This window comes from Triticum urartu, chromosome 1A (genome assembly GCF_056163025.1).
Source record: "Triticum urartu cultivar PI428250 chromosome 1A, HENAU_Tu73, whole genome shotgun sequence".
In the NCBI taxonomy this organism is placed as follows: Eukaryota; Viridiplantae; Streptophyta; class Magnoliopsida; order Poales; family Poaceae; genus Triticum; species Triticum urartu.
In genome coordinates, this window is record NC_141873.1 from 455,877,635 (window position 1) to 455,893,066 (window position 15,432).

The 15,432-nt window shown below is 49.4% G+C and overlaps 1 protein-coding gene across 1 annotated transcript; it reads right to left on the reverse strand.

Moving 5' to 3' along the window:
* Positions 1-11,329: 11,329 nt before the first annotated feature.
* LOC125518434 (putative mediator of RNA polymerase II transcription subunit 26b) lies at positions 11,330-14,782 on the reverse strand. The gene is made up of 9 exons (XM_048683274.2): positions 13,645-14,782; positions 13,463-13,531; positions 13,299-13,381; positions 12,985-13,040; positions 12,731-12,858; positions 12,601-12,628; positions 12,133-12,512; positions 11,912-12,053; positions 11,330-11,821 (listed from the first exon to the last, which is right to left on the reverse strand). Exons 1-9 carry the CDS (start codon positions 14,248-14,250, stop codon positions 11,697-11,699), a joined length of 1,617 nt encoding a protein of 538 aa, XP_048539231.1. The 5' UTR covers positions 14,251-14,782; the 3' UTR covers positions 11,330-11,696.
* Positions 14,783-15,432: the final 650 nt, after the last annotated feature.

The following is a 15,432-nucleotide window of genomic DNA, read 5'->3' on the forward strand; positions in this document are numbered from 1 at the left end:
GAACTTTCGAAAGCCGTGCCCGCGGTTATGGGCAGATGGGAATTTGTTAATGTCCGGTTGTAGATAACTTGAACCTTAATTAATTAAAATGAATCAACTGAGTGTGTTACCGTGATGGCCTCTTCTCGGCGGAGTCCGGGAAGTGGACACGGTGTTGGAGTAATGTTTACGCAGGTTGCTCTCTAGTTTCTCGCTCGCGCTTTGCCTCCTCTTCTCGCTCTCTTTTGCGAATAAGTTAGCCACCATATATGCTAGTCGCTTGCTGCAGCTCCACTTATTTTTACCTTGCCATTCCTATAAGCTTAAATAGTTTTGATCGCGAGGGTGCGAGATTGCTGAGTCCCTGTGGCTCACAGATTACTATTACACCAGATGCAGGGCCTGATGATTCCGCTCCAGGAGACGCGTATGAGCTCAAGTGGGAGTTCGACGAAGACTCTCAACGTTACTATGTTTCCTTTCCCGATGATCAGTAGTGGTGCCCAGTTGGGGGTGATTGGGACCGTGTCGCATGTTGGGTTATCTTTTATTTTGGCGCCGTAGTCGGGCCATGAGTGTTTGGATGATGTAATGTTATTTATGTACTTGATTGACGTGGCGAGTGTAAGCCAACTATGTTTTCTCCCCTTTCATTATTATATTACATGGGATGTTGTGAAGATTGCCTAACTTGCGACATATGCCTTCCATGCAATTATGCCTCTAAGTCGTGCCTCGACACGTGGGAGATATAGTCGCATCGAGGGTGTTACACAAACGTTTGCCAGGAGAAACGATATCCATTTGTTTACCCAAATGAGACGAAACGAACTCATGCTTGGTAAAAAAATGGCTTTAACATGAAACAATGCGATGCACCAGTGTCAAAAAGAACTTTTGCGGGAATATCATTAACAGGAAGGTTACCCATGATGACATCTGACGAATCCTCTGCCTGAGCTGCATTCATCAAGTTGACCTTGGCGTGCTTGGGGTTATGCTTGACCACAGCTGTACTTGCCGATCTCACAGGAGGAGGAGGAGGAAGATGCCTCTGGTTGAAACACTTGTTGGCATAGTGACCCTTCTGTTGGCACTTTGTTGCACGTGACCTCTGAAAGCGGACGGTGATACGGAGCACTCGATCTTGGAGCTTGAGACGAAGTCTTGTTCTGAAATCCAGGGTTGGGTGGGTGGGAAGAACCACTGCCACCTTTGCTCTTCTGCTGATACGGCTGACGGAACGGAGGAGGAGGAAGCCAATACTTCTGCTGCTTGGCCACTTGAGTAGAGGAAGAAGGAGTAACATCTCTGACTCGCTTCTTGGCAGCATCACACCTCAGTTGAGCGGCCTCTTGCTTCAATGCCATGTTGTAGAACTCATCGTATCTCAAGGGCTCAAAGAGAACAAGAGCTAGCTGAATTTCTTCTCTGAGACCACCCCTGAACTGGTATATCATGCTCTTCTCATCAGGTACGTCCTGCTTAGCAAAGCGGGCGAGCTTCTGGAACAACTTGTTGTAGTCATAGACAGACAAAGAGCCTTGCTTCAGGTTGCGGAATTCCTCACGCTTGCTTTCAACCACGCTCTGAGGAATATGATGAGCTCTGAAATCTTGACGGAATTCATCCCAAGTGATAACACGTCCACCTCTGGAATCCTTGTACTGCTGGAACCATTCTGCAGCTTGATCTTTGAGTTGGAAAGAAGCGAACTTGACGAAGTCCTCAGGCCTGACGTTACTGCACTCGAAATGCTTGCACAGATCCACAAGCCAATCGTCAGCATCAGTTCCCTCAACACAATTGCTGAAAGTCTTTGGCCCATTAGCAAGGAACTGGTTGAGTGTAGCAAAATGATTCTGATTGTTGCCTTGGTTCCCTTGGTTGCCTTGATTGCGCTCTTGAAGAATTTGCATGATCAACTGTGTGTTTGCATTGGTTGCGGCCATCACAGCTTGCCATGCCTCCGGAGGAGGTGGAGGTGGTGGCGGATCAGGCTTCGGAGTCGTGCGCGTTGGAGGAGCCATCCTGAGGAGGTTGACATCCATTAGCACATTGATAGACAAAAGAAGCTGAATCCAACGGAATGAAAATTGCAACATATAGTCTTCACATCCGAACAGAATGAACGAATGCATTCCACTTGAAATGGTCACATATCCATAAATTGAGAAGCCACTTAGAATTAAGGTAGAGAAATAAATCAATAAGGTACGGATCAAGAACGAATAATCGGTAAGAAATCCCAATCTCAAACCAATATCCGTGGAAGAACTAGAGCTAATAGAATTCCCACCTATGAAACTCCCTAACCTTTCCGGTTATGCAATCAGGTGTTGGGGATACAGGGGAAGCATAATATCTCACCCAAATCTAGCAAATCCTACATCCAGCTGTATCCATCCTTCAACACATAACCGAGAAAAACTTCGGAAACCATCTACCTCAACCTTCGAAAAGCATCCGTTATACAAGTTATGGCGATACTCCCAAACTCCCGCCCCAGTACTGGGTGGCGTCGAGGTTATCTCACCAACGAACTGCATAAAAGAGATTTTCGATGTCGGCGTACTAAACTCAGGTATTCCAGAACTGCAACGATAAAATTATGACGACAACACCTCAGAGCTCAACTCCCCGGGACACTTCCACAAAACCCCTGACAGGAGGCACCAAGACAATGTTCTCGTCATAAAACCATCGGAATGACTCCAAGATACCCGCGTGATCCTAAAAAAAATTTGTGAAATTTGAGAAGAGAAGAGTCAAAACTCTACGTCAGGATGCCTTACCAGAGCGATGAGGAGACTGGGAAGTAAAAAGAATTCCTAAACTCTCCGGTATATAATTCCTAAATGACTCAAAACATTTTTCTAGACACAACTCGGCTGCTAAAACGATCAAGCAATGGGGCTCCTAAGGTCGGGGAAGGCTCTGATACCAACTTGTCACCCCCTCGATGCGACTATAGCTCCCACGTGTCGAGGCACGACTTAGAGACATAATCGCATTGAGGGCATATGTCGCAAGTTAGGCAATCTTCATAACATCCCATGTAATATAGATAATAAAAGGGGAGATAACATAGTTGGCTTACACTCGCCACGTCAATCAAGTACATAAATAACATTACATCATCCAAACACTCATGGCCCGACTACGGCGCCAAAATAAAAGATAACCCAACATGCGACACGGTCCCGATCACCCCCAACTGGGCACCACTACTGATCATCAGGAAAGAAAACATAGTAACGTTGAGAGTCCTCGTCGAACTCCCACTTGAGCTCGAGCGCGTCACCTGGAGCGGAATCATCAGGCCCTGCATCTGGTGTAATAGTAATCTGTGAGCCACAGGGACTCAGCAATCTCGCACCCTCGCGATCAAGACTACTTAAGCTTATAGGCAAGGCAAGGTAAATATGTGGAGATGCAGCAAGCGACTAGCAAATATGGTGGCTATCCTGTTCGCAAAAGAGAGCGAGAAGAGGAGGCAAAGCGCGAGCGAGAAACTAGAGAACAACCTGCGCAAGCATTACTCCAACACCGTGTCCACTTCCCGGACTCCGCCGAGAAGAGGCCATCACGGCAACACACTCAGTTGATTCATTTTAATTAAATTAAGGTTCAAGTTATCTACAACCGGGCATTAACAAATTCCCATCTGCCCATAACCGCGGGCACGGCTTTCGAAAGTTCAAATCCCTGCAGGGGAGTCCCAACTTAGCCCATGACAAGCTCTCACGATCAACGAAGGAATAGACCTCCTCCCAAGACGTTCCGATCAGACTCGGTATCTCGGTTCTTCAAGACACTTCGACAGGTTAAAACAAGACCAGCAACACCGCCCGAATGTGCCGACAAATCCCGATAGGAGCTGCACATATCTCGTTCTCAGGGCACACTCAGATAGGTCAAGCTACGAGTAAAACCAACCCTCGAGTTTCCCCGAGGTGGCCCCGCAGGCTGCCTGGTTCGGACCAACACTCAGAGGAGCACTGGCCCGGGGGGGTTTAAAATAAGATGACCCTCGGGCTCCGGAAACCCAAGGGAAAAGAGGCTAGGTGGCAAATGGTAAAACCAAGGTTGGGCATTGCTGGAAAAGCTTTAATCAAGGCGAACTATCAAGGGGTTCCCATTATAACCCAATCGCGTAAGGAACGCAAAATCCGGGAACATAACACCGATATGACGGAAACTAGGGCGGCAAGAGTGGAACAAAACACTAGGCGAGAGGCCGAGCCTTCCACCCTTTTCCAAGTATATAGATGCATTAAGATAACATGGCAATATAATGATATCCCAACAAGTAAATAAATGTTCCAACAAGGAACAGCCTTCAATCTTCACCTGTAACTAGCAACACTATAAGAGGGCTGAGCAAAGCGGTAACATACCCAATCAACGGTTTGCTAGGACATGGTGGTTTAGAGGTTTGACATGGAAATTTGGGAGGCTTGAAAGCAAGTGAAATGATGTGCTCTCTGAGATGAACATTTTGATATACTACACGCCCAAAACAGAGCTACGGACGCAAAGTTACGGCACGATGAACATGGACACTTGAAACTAAAAAAACACGGGGACTTGGTAGAATTTCGACCTCCGGATCTAGGGTTTGACCTGGGCACGCAAAACGAGGCGGTGGCGCTGCTCGCCGGAGATGTCGAAGACGGCGGCCGGCGAGGTCGGGGTCGCCGGATCCGGTCGCTCCTCGACCGGATCTGGCCGGAGGAGGGAGGCGCCGGCGGGGGCGGCGAGCTGCGGCGGTTTGCGCGGCGGCGGCGGGGACCCGCGGCGGCCGGTGGACGCCGGTCGGCGGCGGCTCGTGCACCGGCGCGGAGAAGGAGGCAGCAGGCGGTGCGCTCGGGCGGCGGCGGCGGATGGCTTCGGGCCGCGGGGGCCCCGGCTGGGCCGAGCGGGCCAGCGGGGATGTGGTCACGGGGGCGCCACGTGGCAGCTCCCGGTTGGTCCGGGCGAGCGGCGGACAGTGTCCGGCGCCGGGTGGACGTGTCCAGCGCCGGGCGGACGTGTCCGGCGCGCGGAGGAAGGGGGAGACTAGGGTTTCGCCCGAATTTTTGGAGGAGTGCACATATTTATAAGTAGAGGGAGCTAGGAGAGTCCAAATGAGGTGCGGTTTTCGGCCACGCGATCGTGATCGAACACTCTAGATGATGGAGCAGGTTTAGGTGGGTTTTGGGTCAAATTGGAGGGGCGTTGGGCTGCAACATACACGAGGCCTTCTCGGTCCCTCGGTTAACCGTTGGAGTATCAAACGAAGTCCAAATGGTACAAAACTTGACAGGCGGTCTATCGGTAGTAAACCAAGGCCGCTTGGCAAGTCTCAGTCCAATCCGGAAATGTTTAATCCTCACACACGAAAGAAAGGGTAGAAATGACCACCGGAGGAGAACGAAGCGCCGGAATGCAAAACGGACAACGGGAAAAATGTTCGAATGCATGAGATGAACACGTATGCAAATGCAATGCACATGATGACATGATATGAGATGCATGACAACGATAACAACACACGGAGACAAAAACCCGAACCCGAGAAAATAAAATAACTTAACGCCGGAAACGGCAAGAGTTGGAGTACAAATTGGGAAAGTCATATCCGGGGTGTTACACTATCCGTCTGGTACCTCGCTTAGTTTTTGTTTATTGTTTTTAAAAAATAGTTGAACTTCTTAAAAATCATCTTATTTAAATGTAACATATAAAACTTGTTAAAAATAGCCTCCCTCCCTGCTGCGCAGCACGAGCGCCTCCTCCACTACCTCGGCGATGATGGCGGCGACTCCGAGTCACGCAGCACGGCGGTCGACGGGGTGGTAGCGGAGCAAGCGCGGGGATACTGGTGCAACGTAAAATGTCGGACTAGTTAAAAATTGTCCCTATTTGAATGTAATATAAAAAACTTTGCAATATATTCCCTCTGCCCGAAAATACTTGTCGTGGAAATGGATTTATCTAGACGCATTTTAGTTTTAGACACGTCCACTTTTATTCATTTCCGTGATAAGTAATTCCGGACAAAGGGAGTAATATATAGAACTCGTTAAAAATAGGGCATTTGTCCATTCAGTCTAGCTTTGATATTTACTACTAGTAATTATTCTAAATGTATTTGCAAAGCGGTAACATAACCAATCAACGGTTTGCTAGGACATGGTGGGTTAGAGGTTTGACATGGCAATTTGGGAGGCATGAAAGCAAGTGGTAGGCATCGTAGCATTGGCATAGCAAAATAGCGAGCAATCTAGCAAAGCAAAGATAGTAGTGATTTCGAGGGTATGATCATCTTGCCTACACAGTTGTCAGAGTTGACTGGATCCTCGAAAGTAAACTCAACGGGCTCCTCGTTAGCGAACTCGTCTCCCGGCTCTACCCAAACAAGACAAACAAGCAACAAGGACACAATCAACCACGTGCAAGGAACAAACAAAATGATGCAAAGATGGTATGCTATGCGGGATGCAATATGCAAGATTGACAAGGAATGCATGATCCTGGCCTCAACTTGGGAATCCAAGTGTGCCACTGGAAAGATGAGATTAAATCGCTTGAAAACGATACAACGAACGCGGGAATCGGAGTTACGGTTTGGAAATGGCAAGCGATTCAAATATGACCACGGTCTGCGATTTACAGCAAGTTGCCATCTAAATGTAATGAGATGAACGAGCTACAGCACCCAAACATGACAACAAAATACATGGCAAGGATGCATTCAAGATGCTTAACAAAAGTCTAGCACTGAGCTACGGCCAAATCATCCATTAACAGGTTCAAACAAGCATGGCAAAAATGCATATGGCAAACAGATTTCAGACTTAGTGAAATTAACACTTGTCTGGAATTTTAGATCAGGTAGCACTCTTCGGAGCAACAAAACTACATGCCACAGGACCTGAACATGACAAAGTAAAGCATGGCATGGAGCTACTCAAAGAGCTTAACAAAAGTCCCTTAGTGACCTTGAGCCAAAAGGGATCAGAAAATACAATTGCAAGCATGTGAACATGGCAAAAACATAATCAGTTCTCAGACTTGGTGAAAACTGGAGCATGCTGAAAACAGATATCAAGTAGGCATGTTTACGAGCTCGATGCACTCACTACAGAGCAAGTCATGATAATCTAAGCATACACCCATCAAGAATACACAAAATGCAAGCTATACATGGCAAGAACAATAGCATAACATGCACGGATCAACTACAACATCATCGGCAAAATCGCTAACAAGTAGACAGTCTGCCCAGATTCACAAAGTAGCAAAAGTAGAGCTCGATTGACTCAAGCTAGGGTGCTCCATAATTTCAAACAAAGGCATGGATGGATAGAGCACTACAAGAATAACAAAACATCCTTGCTGATCATCCTCAAAAGAGGCACGGATCACTAGGAAACAACATGAACATATGACCATATGAGATAAACAGCTCAAGGACTTGGTGCAAATGCTAAGTCCCTGAAATCAGCTTTACCAAGTGCCTCACTTTGCAAGCTTGTGCTAGTCATCACACACATCACAAAAATATATGGGTTGCACCTCTGGAAAGATGACAAAACCCTTAACAAAACATATGTAGAACTCATGGGAATATCATGCACACAATAATCATGGCAAAAATGACAAATATCTAAACGGAGTAGCAGATCTGGCAATTATCTCAAGTAGCACTCTTCTAACAGAATTTCGGGCATCAAGATGAACTCAAATGAAAATGATGCAATGGAATGAAGTGATGTGCTCTCTGAGATGAACATTTTGATATACTACACGCCCAAAACAGAGCTACGGACGCAAAGTTACGGCACGATGAACATGGACACTTGAAACTAAAAAAAACACGGGAACTTGGTAGAATTTCGACCTCCGGATCTAGGGTTTGACCTGGGCACGCAAAACGAGGCGGTGGCGCTGCTCGCCGGAGATGTCGAAGACGGCGGCCGGCGAGGTCGGGGTCGCCGGATCCGGTCGCTCCTCGACCGGATCTGGCCGGAGGAGGGAGGCGCCGGCGGGGGCGGCGAGCTGCGGCGGTTTGCGCGGCGGCGGCGGGGACCCGCGGCGGCCGGTGGACGCCGGTCGGCGGCGGCTCGTGCGCCGGCGCGGAGAAGGAGGCAGCAGGCGGTGCGCTCGGGCGGCGGCGGCGGATGGCTTCGGGCCGCGGGGGCCCCGGCTGGGCCGAGCGGGCCGGCGGGGATGTGGTCACGGGGGCGCCACGTGGCAGCTCCCGGTTGGTCCGGGCGAGCGGCGGACAGTGTCCGGCGCCGGGTGGACGTGTCCAGCGCCGGGCGGACGTGTCCGGCGCGCGGAGGAAGGGGGAGACTAGGGTTTCGCCCGAATTTTTGGAGGAGTGCACATACTTATAAGTAGAGGGAGCTAGGAGAGTCCAAATGAGGTGCGGTTTTCGGCCACGCGATCGTGATCGAACACTCTAGATGATGGAGCAGGTTTAGGTGGGTTTTGGGTCAAATTGGAGGGGCGTTGGGCTGCAACATACACGAGGCCTTCTCGGTCCCTCGGTTAACCGTTGGAGTATCAAACGAAGTCCAAATGGTACGAAACTTGACAGGCGGTCTATCGGTAGTAAACCAAGGCCGCTTGGCAAGTCTCAGTCCAATCCGGAAATGTTTAATCCTCACACACGAAAGAAAGGGTAGAAATGACCACCGGAGGAGAACGAAGCGCCGGAATGCAAAACGGACAACGGGAAAAATGTTCGAATGCATGAGATGAACACGTATGCAAATGCAATGCACATGATGACATGATATGAGATGCATGACAACGATAACAACACACGGAGACAAAAACCCGAACCCGAGAAAATAAAATAACTTAACGCCGGAAACGGCAAGAGTTGGAGTACAAATTGGGAAAGTCATATCCGGGGTGTTACACTATCCGTCTGGTACCTCGCTTAGTTTTTGTTTATTGTTTTTAAAAAATAGTTGAACTTCTTAAAAATCATCTTATTTAAATGTAACATATAAAACTTGTTAAAAATAGCCTCCCTCCCTGCTGCGCAGCACGAGCGCCTCCTCCACTACCTCGGCGATGATGGCGGCGACTCCGAGTCGCGCAGCACGGCGGTCGACGGGGTGGTAGCGGAGCAAGCGCGGGGATACTGGTGCAACGTAAAATGTCGGACTAGTTAAAAATTGTCCCTATTTGAATGTAATATAAAAAACTTTGCAATATATTCCCTCTGCCCGAAAATACTTGTCGTGGAAATGGATTTATCTAGACGCATTTTAGTTTTAGACACGTCCACTTTTATTCATTTCCGTGATAAGTAATTCCGGACAAAGGGAGTAATATATAGAACTCGTTAAAAATAGGGCATTCGTCCATTCCGTCTAGCTTTGATATTTACTACTAGTAATTATTCTAAATGTATTTGCAATGTGAAGATCACTTAGTGCATAGCTTGTTGCATGTACATAAAACTACAAGCATGGGCGTCTCTATGCTAAAAACTGCTAAGTGCTGGCTTGTTTTCCCTTAAATCAATCCCCTCCATTGAATGCAAAATCAACGCTGGATTGGCGGCCGCATGTTACGGCGTAACTGCCAGTGGGTAAGTCACCTGATCCCAGTCCGTACTAGCAGTAATCTTGATTGCTGGTACCAAACCGCCACGAACGGTTCCATTCCAGGCGCCGCTGTTTTAAAGACCGTGGCTCCCGTCCCAGCACCCGATCCCAACAAGCCCGACTTTTTCTAGCTTAGCCCGATCTCACCATCAGATCAGATGCCCCATCCAACAAACAGAATCAACCTACCGGTGTAGCAAGCACGTGACGTGCCACCACACTCCTCCCAGCAGTGGTCGTAGATAGTGCTTCTCCGAGTCACAACAGAGGGAAAATATCCAGTGATACTACCAGCCTCGCATTTCTCTCGTCTTTTCCCGTACCAGCACAAAATTTGCACTCCTATGTCGCGGTTCTTAGATAACTGGCAAATCCCTTCACATCACACAACTGTACGCACACACTTATTTTTCTTCCTTGGAAATTCCAGAGCGAGAATTGAGCAAAAGGGAGGAGCAACGCGCATATCGGCCGGTCGACATCTCCGAGCCCACTTCCGAGCTTGTTTAAACAACCGGCACCAATTAAAAGACGACGGTGAGGGCAGGCGTCGTCGTCAGCTCAGCTCATGCTCAGCCCACCACCGCGAGCAAATCCGAGGCGGTACGGTGGACTGATTGGAAGGTGGGAGAGACTTTTGTGCCCTGCGGCACACCACCGTCCGTCTTTTTTGATTTGGAAGAAGGGGTCAAAGAAAGGGTGCGCCCAACCGAACCGCACATGCGCAGCCCAGTGGGGAATGGACTCCAAGCAACAGCGAAGGAGATTGATCGCAGATCGGCTGGCGTAGGACACGGAACGATTGCTACGTGCGACAGCATCCGTGTAGATAGATGTTGGCCTCGTGTGTCTGGCGAGTGCCCCTGCACGCATCCCTGGCACACGGCGACGACGATTTGTTCCTTTGCTTCCTGCACCTAAATTCTTTTCTTTTCTTTTCACGTGGCTTTCCGGACGACCGTAGGCGATTCCTCGCACGGAAGCCCCCTGCTATTTCCGCAAAGACCATCCTCCCGTTTCCCTGCCAAGTTCACGGCATGTGCCAAGACGATAATAGTAGTACGAGTCTTGCTTGGAAGGTTGGTCTTAGCTTGAACCGCCAGGGATATTTAGTATAGCTGGTAACGCTGACCCAGCTATTTGCCAGATTCTGGAGCCAAACCAGACTGCTTGGTGGAACAATGGCCGGCTCACAAGTCACAAGCCTTGGATTGCTTCTACCGAACTAAAGAAAAAAATAGAAAAAAAAGATCCTTAAATGGAAGTTGGAACATGCAACAATGGATAAGAAGAAAGGAGGAATAAATGGTGCGCTGGCTTTCTTGGTTGTCTGCTCACGCTATTGCCCATCCTGACTGACCACTACGCTGGTGGAATCCACGCTACTCCCAAACGGCAATGCACATCTTCATCACTTTTTGCTCCCATCTTTTCCATACAACTAAGCAATTTCCCCGAGGATAACTTAGAAATTTGCAACCACATTGCATTTGCAGTGCGTAGAGACAGTTGACACTGACACTACTCTAACGAGCAGCAAGAACCCAAAGTCTGATCATGACCAAACAAGCACATTACCACCATTGGAGAGGATGGTTGGTGCAAAGGCTGACCTAAGCTTGCATGTGAGGAGCAAGTAGGCCAGCCACCGGATCATAATTGGTCCAGACTTGCAAAGAAGCAACGAATATGCCAAGAATGTCCACGGAATAAACTCATGTAAAATGTCCAGGATATGTGAAATGTACCGAATATTGATAATTGTTCTATCTGAGTATCTACAGCTTCCTTCCCAAGTAAAGTGGAAGAAAAATTAACCAGCCGATACAGGATGAACTACATGTCCACTCTCAGATTATCAAGACATGACTAAACTCTCCCGAGCCCCCAACGCAAGAGCGGAGAATGCATGCAAAGCAAAAGGCTTAACTTATTGCATCCAGCGCGACTCTCGCAACTTCAAGGATAACTCTCCATCAGAGGTGAAGGTGCTTATGTTCAAAAATATGGTTTTGGTCCTGGCAACCAAGTTCAGCTGCTTCCTTTTGGACCAGCTCGACATGGCGACAAATTCATCAGGTGAAGGAAAACATCACACAAGAATCAGCGCCGGCCAAGTACCCTACTTCTAATGTTATTCCTTGACTTCACCATAGGTTGCCTGGTGTTACTCTTGGGCTTTGGTATGTCGCCCAGCTCCATTACTTGTATCGTGCGCTGCTTCTTTGCTGTGGCGGATGGAAGAGTACAGTTAGGTAAACCACAAGATCATATATGCAATAAAAGAAAATATTGCAACAAAGAGGTATAACACGAACCATTTTCAGCTTCCTGGTAACGTTCCTGAAGCCTACGCTTGGCTACTTCCAACCTTACGTTGCTTTCCAAGCCATCCTGGGTCTTTGGCCTTGCCGACTCTAACCTGACTCCTGATGAAGGCTGTGCACGAAGCCTTGATTTCTGGAGTCAAAGGATAGATATAAGTCATGAGATCTTAAGCACCATCATAGCTTAAGTCTCAGTAGCATGTGATACTTACATCCACATGACCCATTGCAGGTTTTCTTTCGACGCCGAAGTGTTCCTGAGTCTGTTTGTACTTCATCTCACCGATGGGCTTCTGTTGAGTAGCCGCCTTCATTGGTCTCATAGATCCAGAATCAGAACTCAGGGGCCTGGATTGCTTGTTGAGCATGCCTTGGGGCTTGGCTTGCAAATTTGAACCTTGAGGTTTTTGCTGGTTTGTATGCCTCATTGGTGGTTCTTGCCTTGTCAATTCTGGTCTCCTGAACTGATCTCTTTCAACAGTTCCAACAGGTCGAGTAAGTTCTGGTTTTGACACAGTTGAATGGTTTACAGGCCTCCTGCCATTGTTTTCCCTCTTGTTTCCAAGGCGAGCATCATTGTTGTGTCTCAAGTCTGTCGTAATATAATGTTAGTTATCACACAATCTATGGAGTGCTAGCATAGCAAGGGAAAACTAAGCAATTTGGGTAGTTGTACTCACTTCCATCTTCATCCATTTCGTCAAAGAACTTCAGGTTGCAAAGGCGAACAGGCAAAATAACAATGGAAGTTAATTAGCTTATTGTTCATCACTAAAACAATTCAGATAGCAAGAGTGGATATATTAGTACCTCAGAGAGTTGAATGGCAGTAGTCTCAGGTGCAAAGAATGCTCCTTCATCCAAAGGTGGAGAAGGAAGGCCTTCTTCTTCATCATCATCATCCACAACAGAAGGGTTTGAAGTTCCTGGGGAGTTGTCTGCAGGTAAAAGCAGCAATAATATAGTAAGCTAAGAGGCTTGCATCTGAGCATTCATTCACATAGAATTAACTCTGAAACTGATGGATGAAATAATGTAACATTGGACAAATTCAGATCCTTTACCTGCAAGGGCAACGTTGGTAGTACTGACCCACTCATCAACCAAAATTTTCCAATCCCTGGAAACACAAAAAGCAACTGAAGATGTCAACAATAGTTTACAAGATTGCTTTGGACTCATGCTAACAAGGTAATTTTCTCATTTTTCTTTGGGATGGCGAACAAAGGTAAATGGTGACCATGTGGCAGTGCAGATGGACTGGTACTAGTCAAAATCTTTTCAGAACATGAGAAGTAATTTGCCTCACTGAACTCTTCAGATTCAAGCATGAACTAGTTGTATAAAACCAAACTAGATAAAAGTTCATGAAGCTTACTGAATGAGAGCCAGCGCGAGGTGACGAATCTGCTGCGAGCTGTGCTTCCGAAGGCCATTAACAGCCCTCCCAATCTCGGTAGCCTATGATGAACAGCCCCAAAGATAAGCAAACCAAATAGCAACAAAACCAGATATCTCATATGCGGTATGCAAGATAGGTACCTTAAGCGTGGAGACGGACAATTGCATCAGCTGCAGCCTCCTAAGTGAGTCGAACAGAGTAGCATCCGACTGCAAGACACCATTTGTGTTTTAGTTCAGATCAATGCTAAGTGCTCACTAGAGTTGACAAATAACAGGTTTAGCAATATGAATGGAAGAAGTGCACAGATAGGAGTCCATACATGGTCTTGCTTGTGCAGGAGGAGCTCCTTGATGCGGATGACCTCCCCAACGATCTGCGACTCCTCATCGATCTCGTTGGTGAGGGCCTCCAGCTCCTCAGCCTCCGGGTCGTCATCCTTTGCGTGGTGGTCCTCCTCCGCCGGCACGGCCGCGTCCTGCTCCTCCTCCTCCTCCTCCTCGTTGTCGTCGTCATAGTTGTGGCCGTAGTTGCTGGCGGCGGCGCGGCGGAGGCGCTCGTCGTCCTCAGAGTCAGAGTCGTCGTCCTCGCTGATGCCGCCGCCGAGCGCCCCGCCCCCGGGCGCGCCGAGGCTGCTGCTGTCGACCTTGCAGTCCTTGTCGGGGACGCGGCGCACGCTGCCCTTGTCCTCAGCGACGGCGGGCGTGGCGGGGGGCGCGGAGCCGGTGCTGGCGGTGCAGCCGTGGCAGGAGGAGGGGCGGGCGAGGAGCGCGTTGAAGAGCCGCTCGGCGATGCGGTCGCGGCGGCGCAGGAACTCCTGCGGCTCGTCGGCGGCGGCGACGAGGATGGCCTTCTCGATGGCCTCGCAGATGCCGACGCCCGCGCCCCGGAAGAAGCCGCGCCACCGGTCGAGCCCGTCGTCGGCCATCGCCCCCGAGATCGGGCCGCACAGGACGGGAACAAACAGCTAGCACCACCAGAAGAACCGATGCTCCGCCGATTACCTCGGGCGGGTTCCCCCCTTGCGAAATTATTACTACTACGCCGCGGCCGAGAATCTAATCCCAGCCCCCGATCGCGAATCCGATGCGCCCCGGAATCCGGCGATCGTGAAAGCGAAATTCGCCGGAAAAATATCAAATCAAATCGAGAAACGGGGAGGGGCGAGCAGGAACGAATCGAGAGAACCGAGTCGAGTTAGGTTCGCTGGGTTGCTTGGCCCCCAAGGCCCGGTTTCCGTGAGGATTTCTGCGGCGGCGGCAGGAAGAACCTTACCAAATCCTATCTGGCCCTTGCGGAAAGGGAGAGGTAGGGTAGGGTAGGGCTGGGCGTGGGCGGGGTGGGAGGAAGAAGACGGTGCGGCTGGGCTGGGCTGGGGGGAGAAGGCTAGGCGAGGCTCGCGAGGGCGATGCGAACACCGGGAAGGGTCGGGACGGGGATGGGGACGGGGCGGGGCGGGTGGATAGGGACGCGGATGGCAGGGTACGCTACGCCACGCGAGACGCGACCCGAGCCCACGAGGACTGCCAGCACCGGCACGCACGCACGCACGCCGCAGCTAACAACTAAACGAGAGCTACCAGTACTGGATGCGACGACCCCTCCCGGCTCCCGCCCCGTGGCCCAAAATACGCGCGGTAAAACAAACCGGGCCGCGTCACCGGTTCGGGTCGCTTCTTTTCCTTTGGCAGCGGTCGCAGGAACCCTCCTTTTCCTTCTGTAGATAGATTCTGCAGAAGGGAGCGGGGCGACGCGGCTTCTTTGGTTTGACCCCGCCGAGCCGAGCCGAGTCGACATGCACTCTCTTTCTCCCGCCTCCCCTCCCCTGCCCTGGTTTTGTTTAGCGGTGCTATACTAGTTTGGTACTGGCATTAACTACTTCGATCGCTGCCCATGATTTACTCCATTATTATCGGCACTGCCAATTGATTGCCTACTTTCCTTCTCATCTCATCACCAAATATCCCTCCAAATCAATCAAGCATAAATGTTCACTCCTCCAGTATTGATTACTGAAATGATTTTGGCTTCGGGCAGTAGTATTTCTTTTCGAAAATCCGGCATCATGAGAGCTCAGTCCATATTCTCTTCAAAAAAAAAAAGATAGAAA

What these genes read in the sequence shown, in the direction of transcription:
- LOC125518434 (XM_048683274.2), bottom strand. Translation starts at nt 14,250, where the DNA reads ATGGCCGACGACGGGCTCGACCGGTGGCGCGGCTTCTTCCGGGGCGCG. An exon ending in TCCTGCACAAGCAAGACCAT is followed by an intron (nt 13,532 to 13,644) that starts GTATGGACTCCT and finishes GGTGTCTTGCAG; the next exon opens with TCGGATGCTACTCTGTTCGA. An exon ending in CTCGCGCTGGCTCTCATTCA is followed by an intron (nt 13,041 to 13,298) that starts GTAAGCTTCATG and finishes TTGTGTTTCCAG; the next exon opens with GGATTGGAAAATTTTGGTTG.